The 18,131-nt window shown below is 41.9% G+C and overlaps 2 protein-coding genes across 2 annotated transcripts; both read right to left on the bottom strand.

The window, feature by feature from the left end:
* Window positions 1-1,224: 1,224 nt before the first annotated feature.
* On the bottom strand, window positions 1,225-4,485 carry adtrp1 (androgen dependent TFPI regulating protein 1). Its single transcript, XM_063209581.1, has 6 exons — window positions 4,292-4,485; window positions 3,951-4,100; window positions 3,723-3,824; window positions 3,250-3,365; window positions 2,546-2,763; window positions 1,225-1,716 (listed from the first exon to the last, which is right to left on the bottom strand). Exons 1-6 carry the CDS (start codon window positions 4,457-4,459, stop codon window positions 1,700-1,702), a joined length of 771 nt encoding a protein of 256 aa, XP_063065651.1. The 5' UTR covers window positions 4,460-4,485; the 3' UTR covers window positions 1,225-1,699.
* A 474-nt stretch (window positions 4,486-4,959) lies between these two features.
* Window positions 4,960-16,640, bottom strand: mybl2a (v-myb avian myeloblastosis viral oncogene homolog-like 2a). The gene is made up of 8 exons (XM_063209580.1): window positions 16,267-16,640; window positions 15,290-15,410; window positions 15,115-15,186; window positions 10,981-11,073; window positions 9,918-10,138; window positions 9,403-9,517; window positions 8,245-8,313; window positions 4,960-7,429 (listed from the first exon to the last, which is right to left on the bottom strand). The coding sequence occupies exons 1-8, from the start codon at window positions 16,281-16,283 to the stop codon at window positions 5,444-5,446; spliced, it is 2,694 nt and encodes an 897-aa protein (XP_063065650.1). The 5' UTR covers window positions 16,284-16,640; the 3' UTR covers window positions 4,960-5,443.
* Between the last annotated feature and the right edge of the window lie 1,491 nt (window positions 16,641-18,131).

Here is an 18,131-nt window from a genome sequence, read left to right as displayed (position 1 = left end):
AGTGAAAGTTCAACGGTTCCTTTACGGCTTTATAATGCACACTTAAGCCTTGAGTATTGACTGTGACCCCACACAGCAGGTATTGTTGTAATACTAGTACTTGTATTTACTATCTCCACTGGGCCTGGTAGAACAATCAATACAGTTACACACATGAGGAATACAAACTACAGTTCATTCTTAAGAAGATATTATAATTAATACATGTAAATGTAAATACCTTTCCAAAGAATCAGTTAAAATATGCTCAATATACTTTAAATAGAGCTTCCTAATCAGGCCCATCAGTGGGTCTATTCATAGTAAATCTGAATTGAGCTATTCTAGATTAACTTGGCTTGATATCAGAAACTCAGATATCAGAAACGTCTCAGAAACGTCCTGATATCAGGAAGCAATTCAATGTGTGTAAACTCAAATAACTAATAATTCAAAAAGTCATTGGAGTCTCCCGTCCATTTTGTCTCTTTAAAAGATTAATGTTTGTGTAACTAATACAACGTAATTACGGTGTTTGTTGTTTCTTACTGCTAATCTCCAGAAACAAAACAATCCTTAATTTAGTAATAATGGAGGCTCTGACCCTGTTCCACACCGGCCAGGGGATTTGAGCAGTCTGCTCCCGTTTGCACTTACACTAATTAGATTGGGAACAGTCATCCACGGCTGAAATACACACTGTTCTTGGGGCCACAGACAGAGGGAGTCGTACAAATGTGCTTTTGTGCATTCATGTAACCAAGAATAGATGCCGTTGTCCTGCATAATAAATAGGTCAATGGTTCAGTGAGTAAAAAAACAATATTAACAGAATCTGAACTGACGTTGTTCTTTTTCCTCTTAAAAAGTAAAGTTTTGTCATTCAATGGTGCTTTGAAGAGGACCATGTAATAGAATCAAGTTTTAAGAAGACGCAGGGGGAAAAAAAATGAACGCTCCTTAACCCATTTTGTCCCAAGACCTTTTTGGGAAAGGGTACCCTCTGCCTATTAAATCCTAAATATCTCAGCCTCTGAAGTACATACAAACATGAAATGAATTGCATTTAAAAGCTAGGACCCTAATTCTGGCTTAGAATGTGTTAATTCAGCTCTAACTTACCCACATTTTTAATAAAGCAGCTCAAATCTCAAGAACCTGAATGCAGCGTATGTGTGTCTCCAGGACACAATGGGTTAAACAAAAAGTGGCTATTGCAAAAGGGAGAACATTCGAGGCAGGATAATCATTTCCGTAAATCATTTATTTAATTATAAAACTCTGTTACTATTTTTGACAGCAATGTATTAAACAAATCCTATTCTAACATGTTTGGGCAATAAAGTACAACATACTTCTGGATAAAACTGGCCAATATAAAACCCAAAAACCCAGCATCTTGTAATAACCAGCATGTAGTATATGCTACCATCTCTGTGCAAACACCCAAATTTAGGAAAAGCTACTTGTAATCAGGGCTATCCTAATAGATACTTGTTGTATGCTCAATGGTTAAGAATTATGTATTGCAACGGTCAGTGCTCCAAGTGTATAAAGTGAAAAAACAAAACAAAACACCTGAGTCCATCTGTCGACAAAAAGTCGACAACACTTGTATATATGCTCTCTCTCCCTCTCTGCTATGCAGTATGCGCTGGTTCACAATGTTCAGGAATTCCCCATGTGGTCCTCTACAAGGCCCCCTTCCAAGCAGCATTCTCTACTTCCTCTTCTTCCCTGTTGGGCAAATGGAAAGAGCACATACAGTATATTAGCAACACAGGAAATCAAGTAACATGTACTTCCTTTCATGTGACACTAAGGAGGAATACTAAATGAACACGTCTCATAAACTAAATGCATGTTTTATGTCAAGTATGTAAGCGTCTAACAAAACCAGCTAACCAACCAAAGTTAACGCCTGACTTCATCGTCATCTGCGCCTATACAGTCAACACTAAAATAATTGATCTTAAAACAGCATTAGAAAACTGTGTGGTGGCATTGATGTGTTTGATATGGCACATTATATTAAATAAGGCACATTATATTAACCCATTTTAGCCTGGAGCGGCATTTATGCTGCATTCAGGCTCTTGAGATTTGAGTTTTTTATTCTAATGCTAAATGAGCTTTTAAATGCAACTCATTTCATATTTTTGTGTGCTTCGGAGGCTGAGATATTTAGGTTTTAACTTAATAAGCAGAGGGCACCTTTTCCCAAAAAGGGCTTGGGCTAAAATGGGTTAAATATTATACTACACAATTATGGTGAGCATAACAGGTGTATTACATTCAGTGAGAACAATGAATAGTTGAAGATGCATAATGCTGTCGTTTCTCAGTAGCAGACGTCAGGTGGTACTACCACAGCTAATGTCCATAATGAATGATTGGCAATTAACATATAAGCAATGGATGGATAGGCTTCGAGATAATCCAGTAAAAACAAAAACAAAAATTTAATCCATACAGTGGTAGCATTAGCTGTGGTTTGCACCGCCCTGACGTTTGATACTAGTTGGCCTACAAAAACGTCAATGACCCATCGGTCAACTAGACTCACCTTTCCCAGAGCCAGAGCCAGAGCCAGAGCCCGTGGCCGTGGGAGTGGTAGTGGTGCCAGGCGGCCTCCAGGTGAGCTGGCTCATCTTCTCCCCCAGTAGGTAGAGTGGGGCCATGCTGAGCGACGCCCCGGCCAGGAACAGTGCCAACCCCACGGGGCTCAGGTGGGACATGATGGGGTACACCCAGATGCCCGACACATGGTGCACCCACAGCACCCTAACAGGGAAGGAACAATCAAACAAACAAACAAACAGACAGAAACTCAGTTACACAAAAAAGTTAATGTACGCACATAATAAGCATTACAACATACTATGGTAAAGCTGAATGAACACATTCTAATGCAAAACAGGGTGCTAGTTTTCATATTTGTATGTGCTTCGGAAGCTGAGATATTGAGGACTTAACAGGCAGAGGGCACCCTTTCCCAAAAAGGGCTTAGGACAAAATGGGTTAATATCACCTGCAGTAAGCATTATTATTGAGGCCTGATAGAAACTTTATTCTAGAAAACAAACTTCATCAAGCCTGAAATCAGGCACGGAGTCTGCATACCATCAGTCCTATGTTGTGTGTAATATAGCAGTTATTTCAAGATGGGCGATTCTATGTGAAGTAAGACACTTTCAGGGAATGACCCAGATATTTCTATGAAGCATGTCATGGTTGCCTCACGAGATATGGCTGTAGGGCTTGCTTTACCATGCCAGATAGAGGGCGACGAACAGCGCTAAGCTCAGGATGCCTTTGGCTCGGCTGGGGTACTTATGAGGCTGCACGAACATCTGCACCAAGAGCAGGGGCATGATGACTGTATGCTGAGAGAGAGAGAGAGAGAGAGAGAGAGAGAGAGAGAGAGAGAGAGAGAGAGAGAGAGAGAGAGAGAGAGAGAGCGAGAGAATCAGTAATAATAAGTTTAATTCAGATCATTCTAAAATAGAATGAGGATAAGCCTACATGGTATATAATGAACTGTGCAAAAATAATTTCAACACTAGTTTTAAACACAGTCTACTTGTGGTTACATTATAAAATACTGATATGAAAGTGAACAGAGAGGTTTTCCCTCAGTTAATGTGTAAGGAGGGATATGTCTTGAGAGGCAGCACTGTATAACCTTTCGCATAGTAGAGCATGTGAGGTGAAAGGCAATGTTGCAAAACTTGGCTACTCACCAAGGCGTGGTTGAGCCATATTGGAATGATATCGTCCAAAAACTTTGGATATACCAGTTCGCGGTTGTAGGCATATATTGACCAGAATGATGCAAATACAAACTGTAGAAGACACAATAGAAACCAGAAAATACAACATGTAAGAACCATTTTAAGTACGTTCTCTCAGCGAGTGTTTGACTCAATACAAGATGGCTAGTAATACTGAAAAAATATAATAACACTCACGGTTCCAACAGGGAATGCCAAGACAGTGAATAAATAATCTCGGGTTTTTAGCAGGCGAGATGGAAGTCCGCTACGAGCGTTTTTATTTGACACAGCGAGATGACTGAGGTCGGTCACTACACATAACCCAAAGAAGACCGTCTGCATCACCTGGACAAAATAATAGGTTTTATGAATGCAATATAGCTGGTTAATGTGTAACATACAACAAGAAAAATGTACACAACAGAACAAAACAATAGAGTTGAAATAACAGGTTTGAGTTCATTCATTGAAGCATTTGACAGCACCATGTGTAGATAACTGCAACTAGCCTTGCAACGACTAGCTTGTCCACTCACCAGATTAATAAATGTAAGGTACTTCCATCGCCCGCCGTACGTTCGGGCCCCTGGATGTCGATCCGATATTTCTAGAGAACAGTTAGTACGTAGTGTGAAAACATACCAGCTAAATATCGCTAGATGTACACACAAACACGACCTCCATCCAAGACCCGATGCAGCCATTTTCAGATGAAGGTACTTCCGCACAGTGCTTGTAGTTTTTCACCGTCATCGTTTCCGCTTGTCTTTGAGCATTGTTTGATCATTCCATGGTTGCCAGATCACTCAGAAATCCTCCCTATTCACTCTCCATCATACACTACATATCAGGTACAAAATTAATGAATGAGTAGGCTAATAATGAGTAACAAATGAGTCAAAACTATATTTACCATATTCCTCAACGCAATTATGATTACTGGACAATAACAGCGTTGTACTGTCTAGCATTCAAAACGATAGCAAAATAATTACAATACCAAAAAAACACCACCATAATAGTCAACTGGTAACTGACAAGTAAAGCCATATATTTGAATGTAAAAAAAGGCATACAAAATATTGATACTCCTGATACTATACTGTTAGTTAAGGTATAAGGTGGAAAAGCTTTCCAGTTATTCAACTAAAAAGTCATAACAAAAGAATAGAGGAATAATGTGACAATATACTATTCTTTTTTTTAAATGAAGACATTTTATTCCGCCAAACTGGACTCGTTAAGGAAAAGCATTGAGAAAATGTACAAAATATAAAAATAATATGTCAATGAGTTTCTAAATCAAAAGTTAGCATTCTATACAGCGTCGACATAATGCCATACAATTATTGGCCACAGTCATTTTAAGAATGAGTAAATACAGTATTTGCATTTTGAATGATTGGTCCTTTGTCTTATGTTCTCCAGGAGCACGTGGTCACTTGGCAATCAGGTTTGCTTGAGGTAGTCATAAAACACTTAAAATAAGACAAACATAGTTATTTCAGCAGGATTAATAAATGGAATTGAGGATTCATTATTCAACATTTAAAACTAAAAAGAAAAATATAACTGCAGCATGATGAGGAGCATGAGTGTGAAACATTTCTTTTCCAAGTATGAAAAAGGAACAAAAACAGCTGATGTAGCTACAATCCTGCAATCATGGTTGATTCAAATGACAAAATTCACATTTCATCGTCTTGAGATATTTCTTTTGTCGTCACGTCTTGTGATGCTACTCTCCCCTCTCGACGGAGGCAATCCCGATACAGGAGCAGCCTTTCAGTAGTCTGGGGCTGCTGCCTGTTTCTCCTGGCTCGCACCATACAGGAGGCCATGGGAAACAGGCGATCGAACCCCCCGGAGGTTGCCGGGATGGCCAGATATTTACGAGCGATATTTCGGAGTTGGGGGAAACTGTAAGTCTCTCTCCAGTAGGTCAGAGGAGATTCATCCCCGTCCAGCAAGGTGTCCGAGAGGTACATGTCAACCTCGGACCCTGTCTGGGCTTTAGCAGGTTGCTGGAAAAAACTGAAGATCTTCTTGCGCTTGATGGTACCACTCTCTGGGCTGGAGAACGAGTCCTCCTCCTCGTCCTCCTCTTGTTTCACGACCGGCCTGATCCTGGCACGGATGACATCATCTTCACCAACTTCTGCAGCCACTAGCCTCCTGACTTCAGCTTTACTGGGTGCAGTTAGGTTCGCATCCCCGCCGTCTTCCGCTTTCGCGTCTTCAAAGGGCTGGAGCTTGATACGAGGATCCAGAACCGTAGCCAGGACCAGCTCTTTTTGCTTCACCAGGCTCTGGAACTGTGAGTGCAATCCAGAGCGTAGCTCTTTGCAAAAGTGACTGTAATTGGTGGGCCTGGTGTCCAGGGTCTTGTCGAGGCCGATGAGCGAGGGGATGATGAGCGAGAAGGTCACTCCGTCTCCTTGAAGCACCTGGATGGCCTCCTCAAAGGGCTCCAGCAGGCCGACGATGTCCACCACCTGCTCTCTCCTGGCCCGCAGCACAGGAGGGGTGGTGGAGGAGTCCTTGGCCTCCACCCGCGCCTGGCTCATCACGGAAATCACCGTGTCCCAGGCACTCTCCTGCGCCATCCTCCGGATGGCCACGAACACAGAGTTCCACCGGAAGTTCGCGAGGCTGTTGGGCGTGGCGAGAGAGAGTCCGCACTCGGCACCCAGAACCTCGTTCCAGTAGGAGTTGCCGCGGAAAAACGCCACCACGTTCTGCACCTGCGCCAGCAGGTTCTCCACTACCCGCGAGTTCTTGAGCGCCTCCTTGACGACCGAGTGCAGCTGGGTGGCCACGCAGCTCCACATGGTGCCATGGGGGACTTCGAAGAAGTTGTTGGCGGTGGGCATGTTGTCTAGATAGTACACCAGCTCCTCTTCCTCGGGGTCGTTCCTCTGGGGGCAGCACATTATCTTGTAGTTGCAGAACAGGTCCCCCATGGACAGAGTACTCCGAGCTCTGTTCAGCAGGATGTAGCCGAGGTTCTCAGGGAAGAGCCCGTAGCTCAGGAGCACGGCTTCCAGTTCCCATGCCAACGCCGCCGCCAGGTTTTTGGGCTTCAGCTGTCGGAAGGCCACCAGGGGGCGCTGAACGTTCCAGTCTTCGTCCACGAAGTGCAGCTGCATGACGGCACTGCGGTCCATGCCTTGGCAGGCCCACAGGTCCACAGTGGTGTGGATGACGGCAGGCTCTGCAGCACCCTTGAGGCAGCCCTTCAGCTTGCGGATGAGGGATGGCTTGATGACCTTCTCCACGCTGTCGTAAAGCTTCAGGCCCACAGCGCGCATGGAAGGCCGGGTGTACTGCGGTGCCACTGCAGTCATAAAGGTGCGAAACCCGGAGCCCTCCACGAAGTTCATGGGGAGCATGTCTGTAGCAATCATCTGAAGCATGTCCTCCGTGATGTCTTTCCTGGGTTTTGTGGCATCTTTTGTGAGGTGATTCTGTTGTACTGGCTGCTGTTTGTTGCTAGCATTTGAGGGGCTGCTGCTGCTGCTGCTTCTGCTATCATTCATTAGTGCATGTGGAGAAGGACTCGGCTTGAGTTTACTTTTGAGGACTTTCAATTTTGGATTCTTGATCAATTTAAACAACATGGTCTGTGGCAGTGGCTCTGGCTCTGGCTCTGGCTCGACAATCTGCAAAGGGCTCTAAAAAGACACGAAAAAGACAAAAACATGAGAAACCTCATCCACCACTACATGACCAGACCAGCGCTAACTGACAAATACACAAACTATGACAGAGAGGATACAACAGACAGGCCAGTTTACGTTTTGTAAGGCTGCGCTGGTATACCAGAGCAAAGGATAAACAGTAAGTTGGAGCGGTACTGTGAAGATGGCAGCAACTTGTGTGTATACTACAGTATTATGTAATGTTGATGTTTTAACTGCAAGTGGAACCAGTTAAAAAGTTAAGAAAACGAAATGTACCGTATGTATGGTCGCAAATATATAATTAGGGTGCATTTCTTAAACTAAATCTGATGCTCTGTAAAAACACAATATTTGCTTATGCACAAAAAATAGCACTATAGGAATATGTGAAAAGTACATGCAAAAGTAATACCGTAATGCATTAATTCACTGTGCAGGAAATGGTCAAAAAAGGTACTGCAACTATGGTGCTCATTGAAACTGTGCTGCCTATTGCCAAATTTGATTTTTACATGAAAGTTTACTGAGTAATAAACAAATATTTTCTAGTTTGTAGTATGGTCCAAGCACAGTCATTTTTGCAGCTAAAAAATGGCTATTTTTGGAAATTCAAAATGGTGGACCATGGAGATCCCCCTTTTCATGTATGAAAAGTGCAATTTTTCTAGTCATAATGAATACTTAGAATTTGATGCTGGTGGTAAGTATTCATGAAAAAGGTAACATTAGTGAATGGGCAGCATGAATTCTGGAAATAAACAACTAAAAATCTCACACAGTGTACCTTTAATTCCTTTAACTAATACCTCATTATATTCATCGTCTTCATCAGGTGCTGGTTCCGCATCAAGAACGACATCACTCTGGAACTGAATCTGGACACACCAACACAAAAAAACAACTTGTGAACATTCTGTAATAGCTAAATACTAATGCTAGGACCTTCTACATCAGGGGAAATAACTTAGTTCTTATTTACGTACATATCACAGAGCAAACAAGGGTTATTGAGCACAACAAACCTCCCCCAAGCAGTCCGTATTATTCACTATTGCAACGGGTAGGATTACAGACAGTATATGGGATTATTTATTTCCAGGTCGCGACACACAAACTAGTTTACTTCAATGCAGTTAAAGGGACAGTTTGGTCAATTTCAACATGCAGTTGTAATGCTCACACTACCCTGGACTTGTCAGTACCTGAGATTTTTTTTTCTTCTTCTTCAGCCGTTTCCGAGATCCTGGTCATTGTAATGGGGGCAGCTCTTTGTTTACATTTAAAAAAAAAACATTTTTATTTATTCCCAAAAACATCCAAAAGGTTATAAAACATCAGCAGACAACTAGCAAACAGCAGTACCTTTTGGGAAAATATTTGGAGTTGGCCTATGTTTCATTTTTTAAACATGTAAACAAACGCTGCCCCCATTAGAATTGCTCATATCTCGGAAAGGGCTGAGCCGAAAAATGTGGCATCACCAGGTACTGACAAGTCAAGGGTAGCGTGAGCAATACAACTGCATGTTGAAATTGACCAAACTGTCCCTTTAATGGTTTAAGGTAGTGAAAAACAACGCTGTAGGACTGATTAATTAAGAGGTTCTAAACGTATTGTAGGAATGTATTCAGGATCTTTTTTTTTTTTTTAACACTGAATTCAATCATTCATTCATTCCCGACAAAGGACTAAAAGATACAAATGCTCCTTTATTTGCACAGCTATTAATATGTTGAACTTGCGCAAGTAATGCTTCCTCCTGTACTTTGCACCCTTGCATTTTTTGCACATTGGACTGGTATTTTAATCTCTATGTCTTGATATCAAGATCTCAAGGTTGGTCATACCGCTGTTGTACCCCATGTCTCTAAACTGTGGTGTTATTGAGTGGATGGACCTAAATTGATTACAAACAAGCCATCATGAAATGTTGACCATCACAGGAACGAAGAGAAGCTTCTTACATCTCCGTTTGACAGAGGCCTCAGCGGGTCGTTGTTGACATGGCCAGCATAGTAACCCAGCTCTGCCTTCCTCTTAACAGTAGAATTCCAGTGATTCTTAATGGCATTGTCTGTCCTGTGGGAAACACCAAGACAATAGGATGTTATTGGACACCACTCATTTGCATTGAACAGGTAACTGACGGTTTGTTTGAAATGACACTTTGTGCATTACGGGTGCTAAACAAAAATAAAATCTGCACGCTCCTTCGAATTTTCTTTTGATTGTTTTTGCTTATATTCATTTTCTAATATGGCAGAAGAATGATTCCACCTTGTGGTATTTCTCATTAAGGGGTGTACAAAACTTTTTTTGATAGTAACTGATGTGACCATCACTGTGTGTGATCTGGCGGTCATTATGTCAAATGTCAACTCTACCCAAATTCGTTAAGAGTTGCATCATCACCACGATGTGTAATGTCTAGCGTTGCTTAGGTATGGAAAAGAGTGGAAAGAAAGGTATCGTGCAGTACCTGCCAGGAAGAAGTTTGGAAATCTCCGCCCAGCGGTTCCCCATGACGCGGTGTGCTTTGAAGATGACCAGGTCCTCCTCTGGAGTCCAGCTACTCTTCTTGACCACAGGGTCCAGGTGATTGTGCCAGCGCTCACGGCACTGCTTGCCATGGCGCCCTTTTAAGTGTTTGGCAACTTTCGCCCACTGCTTAATCCCATGTTTCTGCACCAAACTCGTCAACTGGTAGGAAAACAAAAACAAAACAAAAAAAGTGTCTTTTAAAGTTTATTTTAGTTTGGTTGTTTATGCGTGTGATTTAGTTTAAAACAATACCAGACCATTTACTTGAAATAAGCTCACTTTTCACCTTGATTTCTCTATATACGGCTCTGGAAATGTCCAGAGCCATTTATAGAGAGAGTCTGGCCAACTCGAATCATGGACGCCATTTACGAGGATTCTACAGTGCAACCCTATGGGCAGCATACCGTCAAAATCGCTGGATCTAAAATACAAATAAGGCTTCATAGATCATCAAACTTGAGTTGTAGTATTATCAAGATCCCAACATATGAAAACAAACGTTAACAAGTTTGTTCGTATAGAAGGGGTTTGCTTAAAACAGGGTTTTGTCGGCATAGTTTTGATGTGCTCAGCAGTGCTTTCAAGCCTTACTTCCGAGTTGTTGCCTAGGTACAGCCAACGTCAAAGTCGATATTTAAGTAATGTGCAGCAAATCCTCTGTTTATGTGACGAGTTAAACGATGCTGTTTGTTTCTCCTGACCCGGCCCTGCACTACAGCCACATGCACAACAGTTTGTCATAATAATAATGTTATAATATTATAGTGAAGCGCTATTTTTTATATCTGATAATGCTCATTAATGGGAGCGTGGGGAACGAAAATGGCGTCCATAAAACATGTGACCAGCCCAGAACCAATCAAATAGCGGGATAGCTCGAACGTTCGAATCCATAGTTGGCCAGACTCTCTCTATATACGGCTCTGGAAATGTCTTGGTCATACCGCACTCTAGTGGACAAACTGTACATAGCATCCTGTAGAATGATTTTACTTTACCAATACATCCTCTTCTTTTGTCCAGCAACCTTTGACGAGCTCCGGGTCTAGCGTTCTCTTCCAGCGATGAATAATATTGAACTCTGTGCGCCCCTGAGATCAACAACAACAACAAACTTCAACAAAGAGCAACAACATTAAATATAATTAAATAGAATTATTTGTGGCTTAGTTTAAAAATGAGCTCAAAGGCATGCATATACAGTCCCAAGAAAAAGTTTGTACACCCTTTGAAATTTCTTACATTTCTGTCAAAATTGGTCATAAAGCATGATCTGATCTTCCCGGAAATCACAAGAAGGAACAACCAGAGTCTGCTTTAACTAATTCAACCCAAGCATTTACAAGTTTACTTATTTTCATTGGCCATAAGATGTAAACATTCACAGGACAGAAAGGCATAAGTAAGTACACCCTTGCATTCAATAGGTTTTAACCCTAAGTTTGTCGCAATAACCTCAACCAGATGTTTCCTGTAGTTGCAGATCAGATTAACAAAACAATCTGGATGTATCTTGACTCCCTCTTCTTTAGAAAACTGCCCTTCTGCAGCAAGGTTTCTGGGATATCTGGAGTGAATAGCTTTCTTGACTTCATGCCATATCATCTCAAATGTTTTTTGTCAGAGCTTTGACTGGGCTATTCCAGAATGTGTATTTCATTGTTATGAAGCAATTCAAAAGTCAATTGCCTCTAAAATATGGGTTGTTGTCCCATTTCAGCACCCATCCTCTTGTGTGCCTCAACTGTGTGACAGACTACCTCACATTTTTTCTGTAAAATATCTCAATGAACTTCTGAGTTCATTGTTCCACTAATAATAGCAAACTGACAAGGGCCTGAGGCACCAAGGTAGCCGCATATAATGATTCTCCCGCCACCATACTCAAAGGTGGAGATGATGTTTTGGTGAAGGTGTGGTTCTCCAGTTCTCCTCCAAACATGATACTATGTGTTCCCCTGAAAAATTCAACTTTGGTTTCAACGTTGGTCTACAGAATATTTTGCAGTAATTTTATGAAGCATATAAATGCTTTTTCGCAAACCTCAAAGGTGCAGCAATATTTTTTTGGACAGAAACCCCATTAATTTTAGATTGGCAGAATGAACCCCATTTTTAGTTATTCTTGGTTACATCTCCACTTCTGAGTATGGTGGCGGGAGCATCATTATATGCGGCTAACTTGCTGCCTCAGGCCTTTGAAAGTTTGCTATTATCAGTGGAGCAATGAACTCAAGTTTATTGTGATATTTTACAGAAAAAACGTGAGGAAGTCTGTCACACAGTTGAAGCACATAAGAGGATAGGTGCTGAAATGTGACAACAACCCATACTTTAGAAGCAAATCTAAATTAGAATGCCTTCATAACAATGAAATACACATTCTGGAATAGTCCAGTCAAAGCCCTGACAAAAAACAATTGAGATTATATGGCATGAAGTCAATAAAGCTATGCACTCCAGACATCCCAGAAACCTTGCTGACGAGAGGAAGTTCTCTAAAGAAGAGGGAGACAAGATACATCCAGATATTTTTGTTAATCTGATCTGCAACTACAGGACAAGTCTGGTTGAGGATATTGCAACTAACTGAGGGTTAAAACCTATTTAATGCAAGGGTGTACTTACTTATGCCTTGCTGTCCTGTGAATGTTATAGCCTTATGGCCAATAAAAATATGATAACATGTAAATGTTTGTGTGGAATTAGTTAAAGCAGACTCTGATTGTTCCTTCTTGAGATTTCCGGGAAGATCAGACCATGTTTTATGATAAATTTTGACAGAAATGTAAGAAATTTCAAAGGGTGTACAAACTTTTTCTTGGGACTGTAGATATTTTTTACAGTGATTTGGTGTTGTTAGAACCAGAGTACATAGGGAAAAACAAATTCATCTTTATCCAAATTAAATTAATTAGGGAGTGCACTTCACAAATACAGTTCTTTAGGACAAGTGTGTGTGAATTAGGGGTGGTACTGTTGACAAAATTCACGGTTCGGTTCATATCGCGGTGTCAAGGTCACGGTTTTCGGTTCTCTACGGTTCTTTTTTTTTAGTTCATGATAAATGGTGCACTGGCTAAAATAATCGGACTTATCACTAAATATCCTACATATGGTTTGCATAGGCTTATAATGTGAAAATGGTATTATATTAATTGTGTCATCCTCTGATTTGGTCTTATGCGCTAATGTTTTAATCAGAGAGACTGGATAAGATACTCCTAGAATCTCTGTTTTACATATTTTTCCGGGCAGTACATGAATTGCGGTTTGCGATGGATTGCACGGTTCGGTTCGGTTTGTGTGTGAATTGTACGGTTTCGGTTTTCGGTGCGGTTTGTGCCATCCCTAGTGTGTATGTGTGTGTGTGTGTGTGTGTGTGCAAATGACAGATATGCTATGAAACTGTCTACACTGACGTTCTCACAGACATTTACACCAAGCCACCTTACCAACATGCTTCAAAACTACCACCATCGTACCACTACCCAAGAAGTCACCAGCATCATCACTGAACGATCCCAGACCCTTAGCACTATTACTATTAAAGTGCTTTAAGAGACCGGTAAAGGCCCACTTAACATCCATCCTCCCCCAACTCTGGATCCATATCAATTCGTCTACCACCCCAGTACTCCACGAAAACAGTCACACATGTTGATGCTGCTGTTCATAAACTTCAGCTCCACGTTCAACACAGTCATCCCCCAACATCTGGGGCTTTGACATTCAGCTAGTGATTAGACCGCACGGAAAATGTTTACTTGTTATCGATAATCAAGTCGTTTTCGCGATACGCATATTGCCACTCGATATCACGATTTCGATAAATTTTTGATATATTGTGCAGCCCTAATCACCACCTCCCTGGTCAAAAAGGCACAGACACACACGCAGACACCTCCTGTGAAGGATGAGAAGAGCCGATCTCCCCACATTGAGAGCATCCTGACCAGCAGCCTCTCGGCCTGGCACGACAGCGGCCTAGCCACAGACAAGTAGGCACTACAGAGGGTGGTGAGGACGGCAGAAAAGATCATCAGATCACCCCTACCAGCCATTCAGGACCTGTACACTTAACACTGTTCCAAGAGGGCAATGAACAGAAGCAGACACCACTCATACAGCACACAAACTGTTCTCCCTCCCTCTCTACTACCATACTACAGTCATGGGTAAGCGGTTAGGACGTCAGACTTGTAGCCCACAGGTTGCCGGTTCGTCTCCCAACCCGCCAGGGTGGTGAGGGGATTAATTAATCAGTACTCTCCCCCATCCTTCTCCATGACTGAGGTTCCATGGTATGGTCCCGCCGCACTGCTCCCTTGAGGGCTGCCCCCTTGCACGGGTGAGGCATGAATGCTATTTCGTTGTGTGCAGTGTGCATTGTTCACTCGTGCGCTGTGGAGTGCTGTGTCACAATCACAATGGGAGTTGGAGTTTCCCAGGTGGGCTTATCAGGGAAGCACTACCACCTCAGCATGCAGTGCTGCACAAGCAGACTGGGAAACAACTTCTTTCCACAAGCCATCAGACTCATCAACACACTGAAGAAAACCACACAAACACTCCAAGGTCACTCGAGAACATTCCATGAACATTACTTTCACCATGCATGCCACTTGCCCTCTTTGCACCTTGCATACAGCACTAGTTCACATGACCACATGACCACTGATTGTACTTCTGCTGTGTGTGTGTGTTATTGTCCATCAGTATCTTAGTCTTCTTATTGCACACTGTGCGTGTGTGTGTGTGTTTATTGTCCATCAGTATCTTAGTCTTCTTATTGCACACTGTGTGTGTGTGTGTGTGTGTGTGTGTGTGTGTGTGTGTGTGTGTGTGTGTGTGTGTGTGTGTGTGTGTGTGTGTGTGTGTTAGAGTGAATGTGCCAGAGAAAGAATGTAAATGCATGTATCAGTATATTAGTTTTTACTACACATTGTGTGTGTGTGACTATTGCTTATTATTTTAATCACACATTTGAGACTGGTTAAACGCAATTTCAAACTTCTGTGCTAATAACCCTATTGCATAGATTTTTGACAATTAAGTACATTTGACTTGACTTGATGTACTGCAATGTGTACTTTGTACAAAAGTTGCAGTGGTTGTGCGTTCATACTCACAGGCAAAAAGGCACATATGCGCTTCCAGTCGTTTAGACCAAATTCCTGAACCAGCATTTTAAGGGTCTCGTCCTGATAGAATTTCACAAATAAACAAATCATTATTCATTGTCTGTATAAAATATGATATATGACATACAATCTACATACATCAAGGTTATCGGTTACAACAGACCTCCTCTGGTGACCATTTCAGTTTTTTCTTGTCTGTCTGTCCATCTTTCTGTTCAACAAGATCTGAGTCTGTGTCATGAATGGCAGCAGGAAGAGACATCTCCAGAATCTCATCGGTCACCCTGAAACAATAATACACCCATATAAATGAGCAAAGGAATGAAATAACTAAATGAAAGCCTGCACCGACACTGAGAACTGAAAAAATAAAAATAAACTGGAAAAAAATAAAACACACAAACAAAAACAGACACCTCTCAACCATTCAATTAAAGCTGCACATTTAAATGCACTTAGCCTAACCATAAATGCACACCAATTTCATCCTCTTCCATGCAGTAGTACTGATCCATGCCAGAAAAAAAATGAAACTCCTTAACGTAAACAAACTCGTGTGAATATCATGCATAGTCCACACAGACAATCATTGAGCTTAGTATATAGAGCTAACAGAGTTCGTAGTAGAAGTGAGCTCTGGTGTGTAACCCACTGCGTGTTCTTTGTTGTTGTTTTATGTATGGGATAGGTTACATTAATACACACACACAAACACACACACACTGTTCGAAAACTCGGGGAACTGAGATTAAGACATTTCAAACTCATCCAGTAGCCTACTGCTAAAACTCATCTACTGTGCGCTGAAAACATAAAGCAAGAAACTACACATTAGTGCTGTGTGTGGTAGTGCGTTGACGAATGCTGCAGTGCTCCCAGCTTCTGGCGGCGGACGGACGTTAAAACTGTTGATAACATGACTATAAAGCAGCACCCGAACAACGGCCAGTCGGTGAGATTTCCGTTTCTAACCGCCTGACGCATTTCGTAAAATGTGCCCTCCGTAGTCTTGCATGGGCAAGCATTCGTTATCGTATGCATACATTGCATCCGCGAATCTCTGGTTTGTCACAGAGTTGTACATTATAAGACAAGTAGGCTAAAGTAACAAACTTCCACACTAGCAGACTTATTTCTTACCAGTTCGACTCGGACATGTCCTTGCAGCTCCAGAGGTAGGCTATTTAGGCAATGCCAGCCCTAAACAGTGATGTTGAAGTACGTAGCCGAAGTTACGACGCTCCTCGATATTGTATAACAACTGTAGTTAACTGTAGAAAGTTTTGACTTTTTATTCGGCGTCGCACATGCACGAGGAGATTATAGTGAACAGGGCAATGTAGCCATCGGCTTGCTGGCAAACCAGTTCACTCAACGTGCATGGGATATTACCGCGCAATGAATGTCTGTTGAGTGCGGGGTGGGAGAGCCAGTAGGCTACGAGGATAGCAGCTATGCAGGGTGTGGTTTAAACCTCGTGCATGTTGTATACTAGCTACAACTTTGTCATGCTACCTTTACTAAACTGACTCTAAATGCAGTGGTAAAATTATATTGTTGGAGACTGAAGTGTCACAATCGCTCAACGTGTCGTGCAAAATTCTTCAGATAGCGTGCAGTAATACCTGGTCTAAAACATCCATATAACTACAAAATGATTACCAATTAATCCTTATTACAAAGTTAGTTCCAAGTTTGAAACACAAATTAGGTCAGGTTTATACTCTGGTAAACAAAGGCGGCGTAAAGGACGAGGTCTATGCGCGTTTGTTTATTCGATGTGTCAACACTTACGTTCGCTTGCTACATTAGGAAACATTGTTGCAAGAACCTTGTATTCAGTGAATGCAAGGGATACATTCAGTTCCGCTCACATTCACGTGCACTGGCAAAATCTGTGGCCTGCCTGGCTAGCTAGCTGGCAAACTAATTGAAGTTAGCAAAAAAAGATTGACATGCAGCAGTCCAGTGTGTATAATTTCAGTAGTTATGGTGCAAAACAAGCGGATAGCTTTCCAGACAGAACAGATATCACTTCAATATTTCTTCGTAGCCGTATGATGGTCTATTTATCAGACTGTATAGATAAGACTTCACTCTCATGTGAATGCATAGGACAGATATTCCCCGACCTGAAATGTTGGTGATTGCAAATGATCCACGCGGCCACAGATGGCATTTGTTTTCATTTTGGTCAGACCTTGTGGGGGGCTAGAACCTGCCATCCAAGGGCCTCATCTGGCCCCAGGGCCTCCATTTGTTAGCCCTGATCAGAGACTCTTCGTCCTGACGTAGGCTATTTACGTGTATGTAGCTCTACGAATAGTATAGGGTAGGCCTATATTTCAAGCCACAATGAAAAGGTGGAACTAGATGGTGGTTGTAAATATTCATATAATATAATATACTAATATACTAATATAATAACAATATAAACGCTACATTTATGAATGGGCAGCACACAGTTTGGCCTTCTAAAAATCACACACTTTACATTTAGCCCTAATGATGCCATAGCCTACAGCCCCAACAGTAGCTATGTCTACTGTGTCCAACTCCCAACCCCCCCCCCCTTTCTTTTTTTTTTTACTTTGTAAAATCTGTCAATGACACAAGCTGACTGATGAAGTTTGCTATGCTGGTTACTCAATCTGTGCCCTCCTATCTGACACGATGCTCCAACCGTATCTCACGCCTTTCGTAAAGTCTTCACGAAAAACATAAAGTAATTTTCGTGGTGCATTAACGTTATTGCCCGCCTTTCGTAAAGTCTTCACGAAAATAATAGATTAATTTTCACGCTGCCTATTCACTTGAATTGCCCGACTGTTGCCTAGCGACCCACTAGTTTGATGCCCTTTCGGTAGCCTACCGTCACATGGTAATCAAACATTTCAAACAAGCAATTTAGGGTTAGGTTTAGGGTCAAGGTTAGGGTTAAGGTTAGGGTTAAGGTTAAGGTTAGGGTTAGGGTTAGGTTTAGGGTTAAGTAGGGTTAAGCCTAG

The sequence above is a fragment of the Engraulis encrasicolus genome, chromosome 10, assembly GCF_034702125.1.
Source record: "Engraulis encrasicolus isolate BLACKSEA-1 chromosome 10, IST_EnEncr_1.0, whole genome shotgun sequence".
In the NCBI taxonomy this organism is placed as follows: domain Eukaryota; kingdom Metazoa; phylum Chordata; class Actinopteri; order Clupeiformes; family Engraulidae; genus Engraulis; species Engraulis encrasicolus.
Note: the sequence above shows the minus strand (reverse complement) of the source record. Positions and strands in the feature narration are given on the sequence as shown.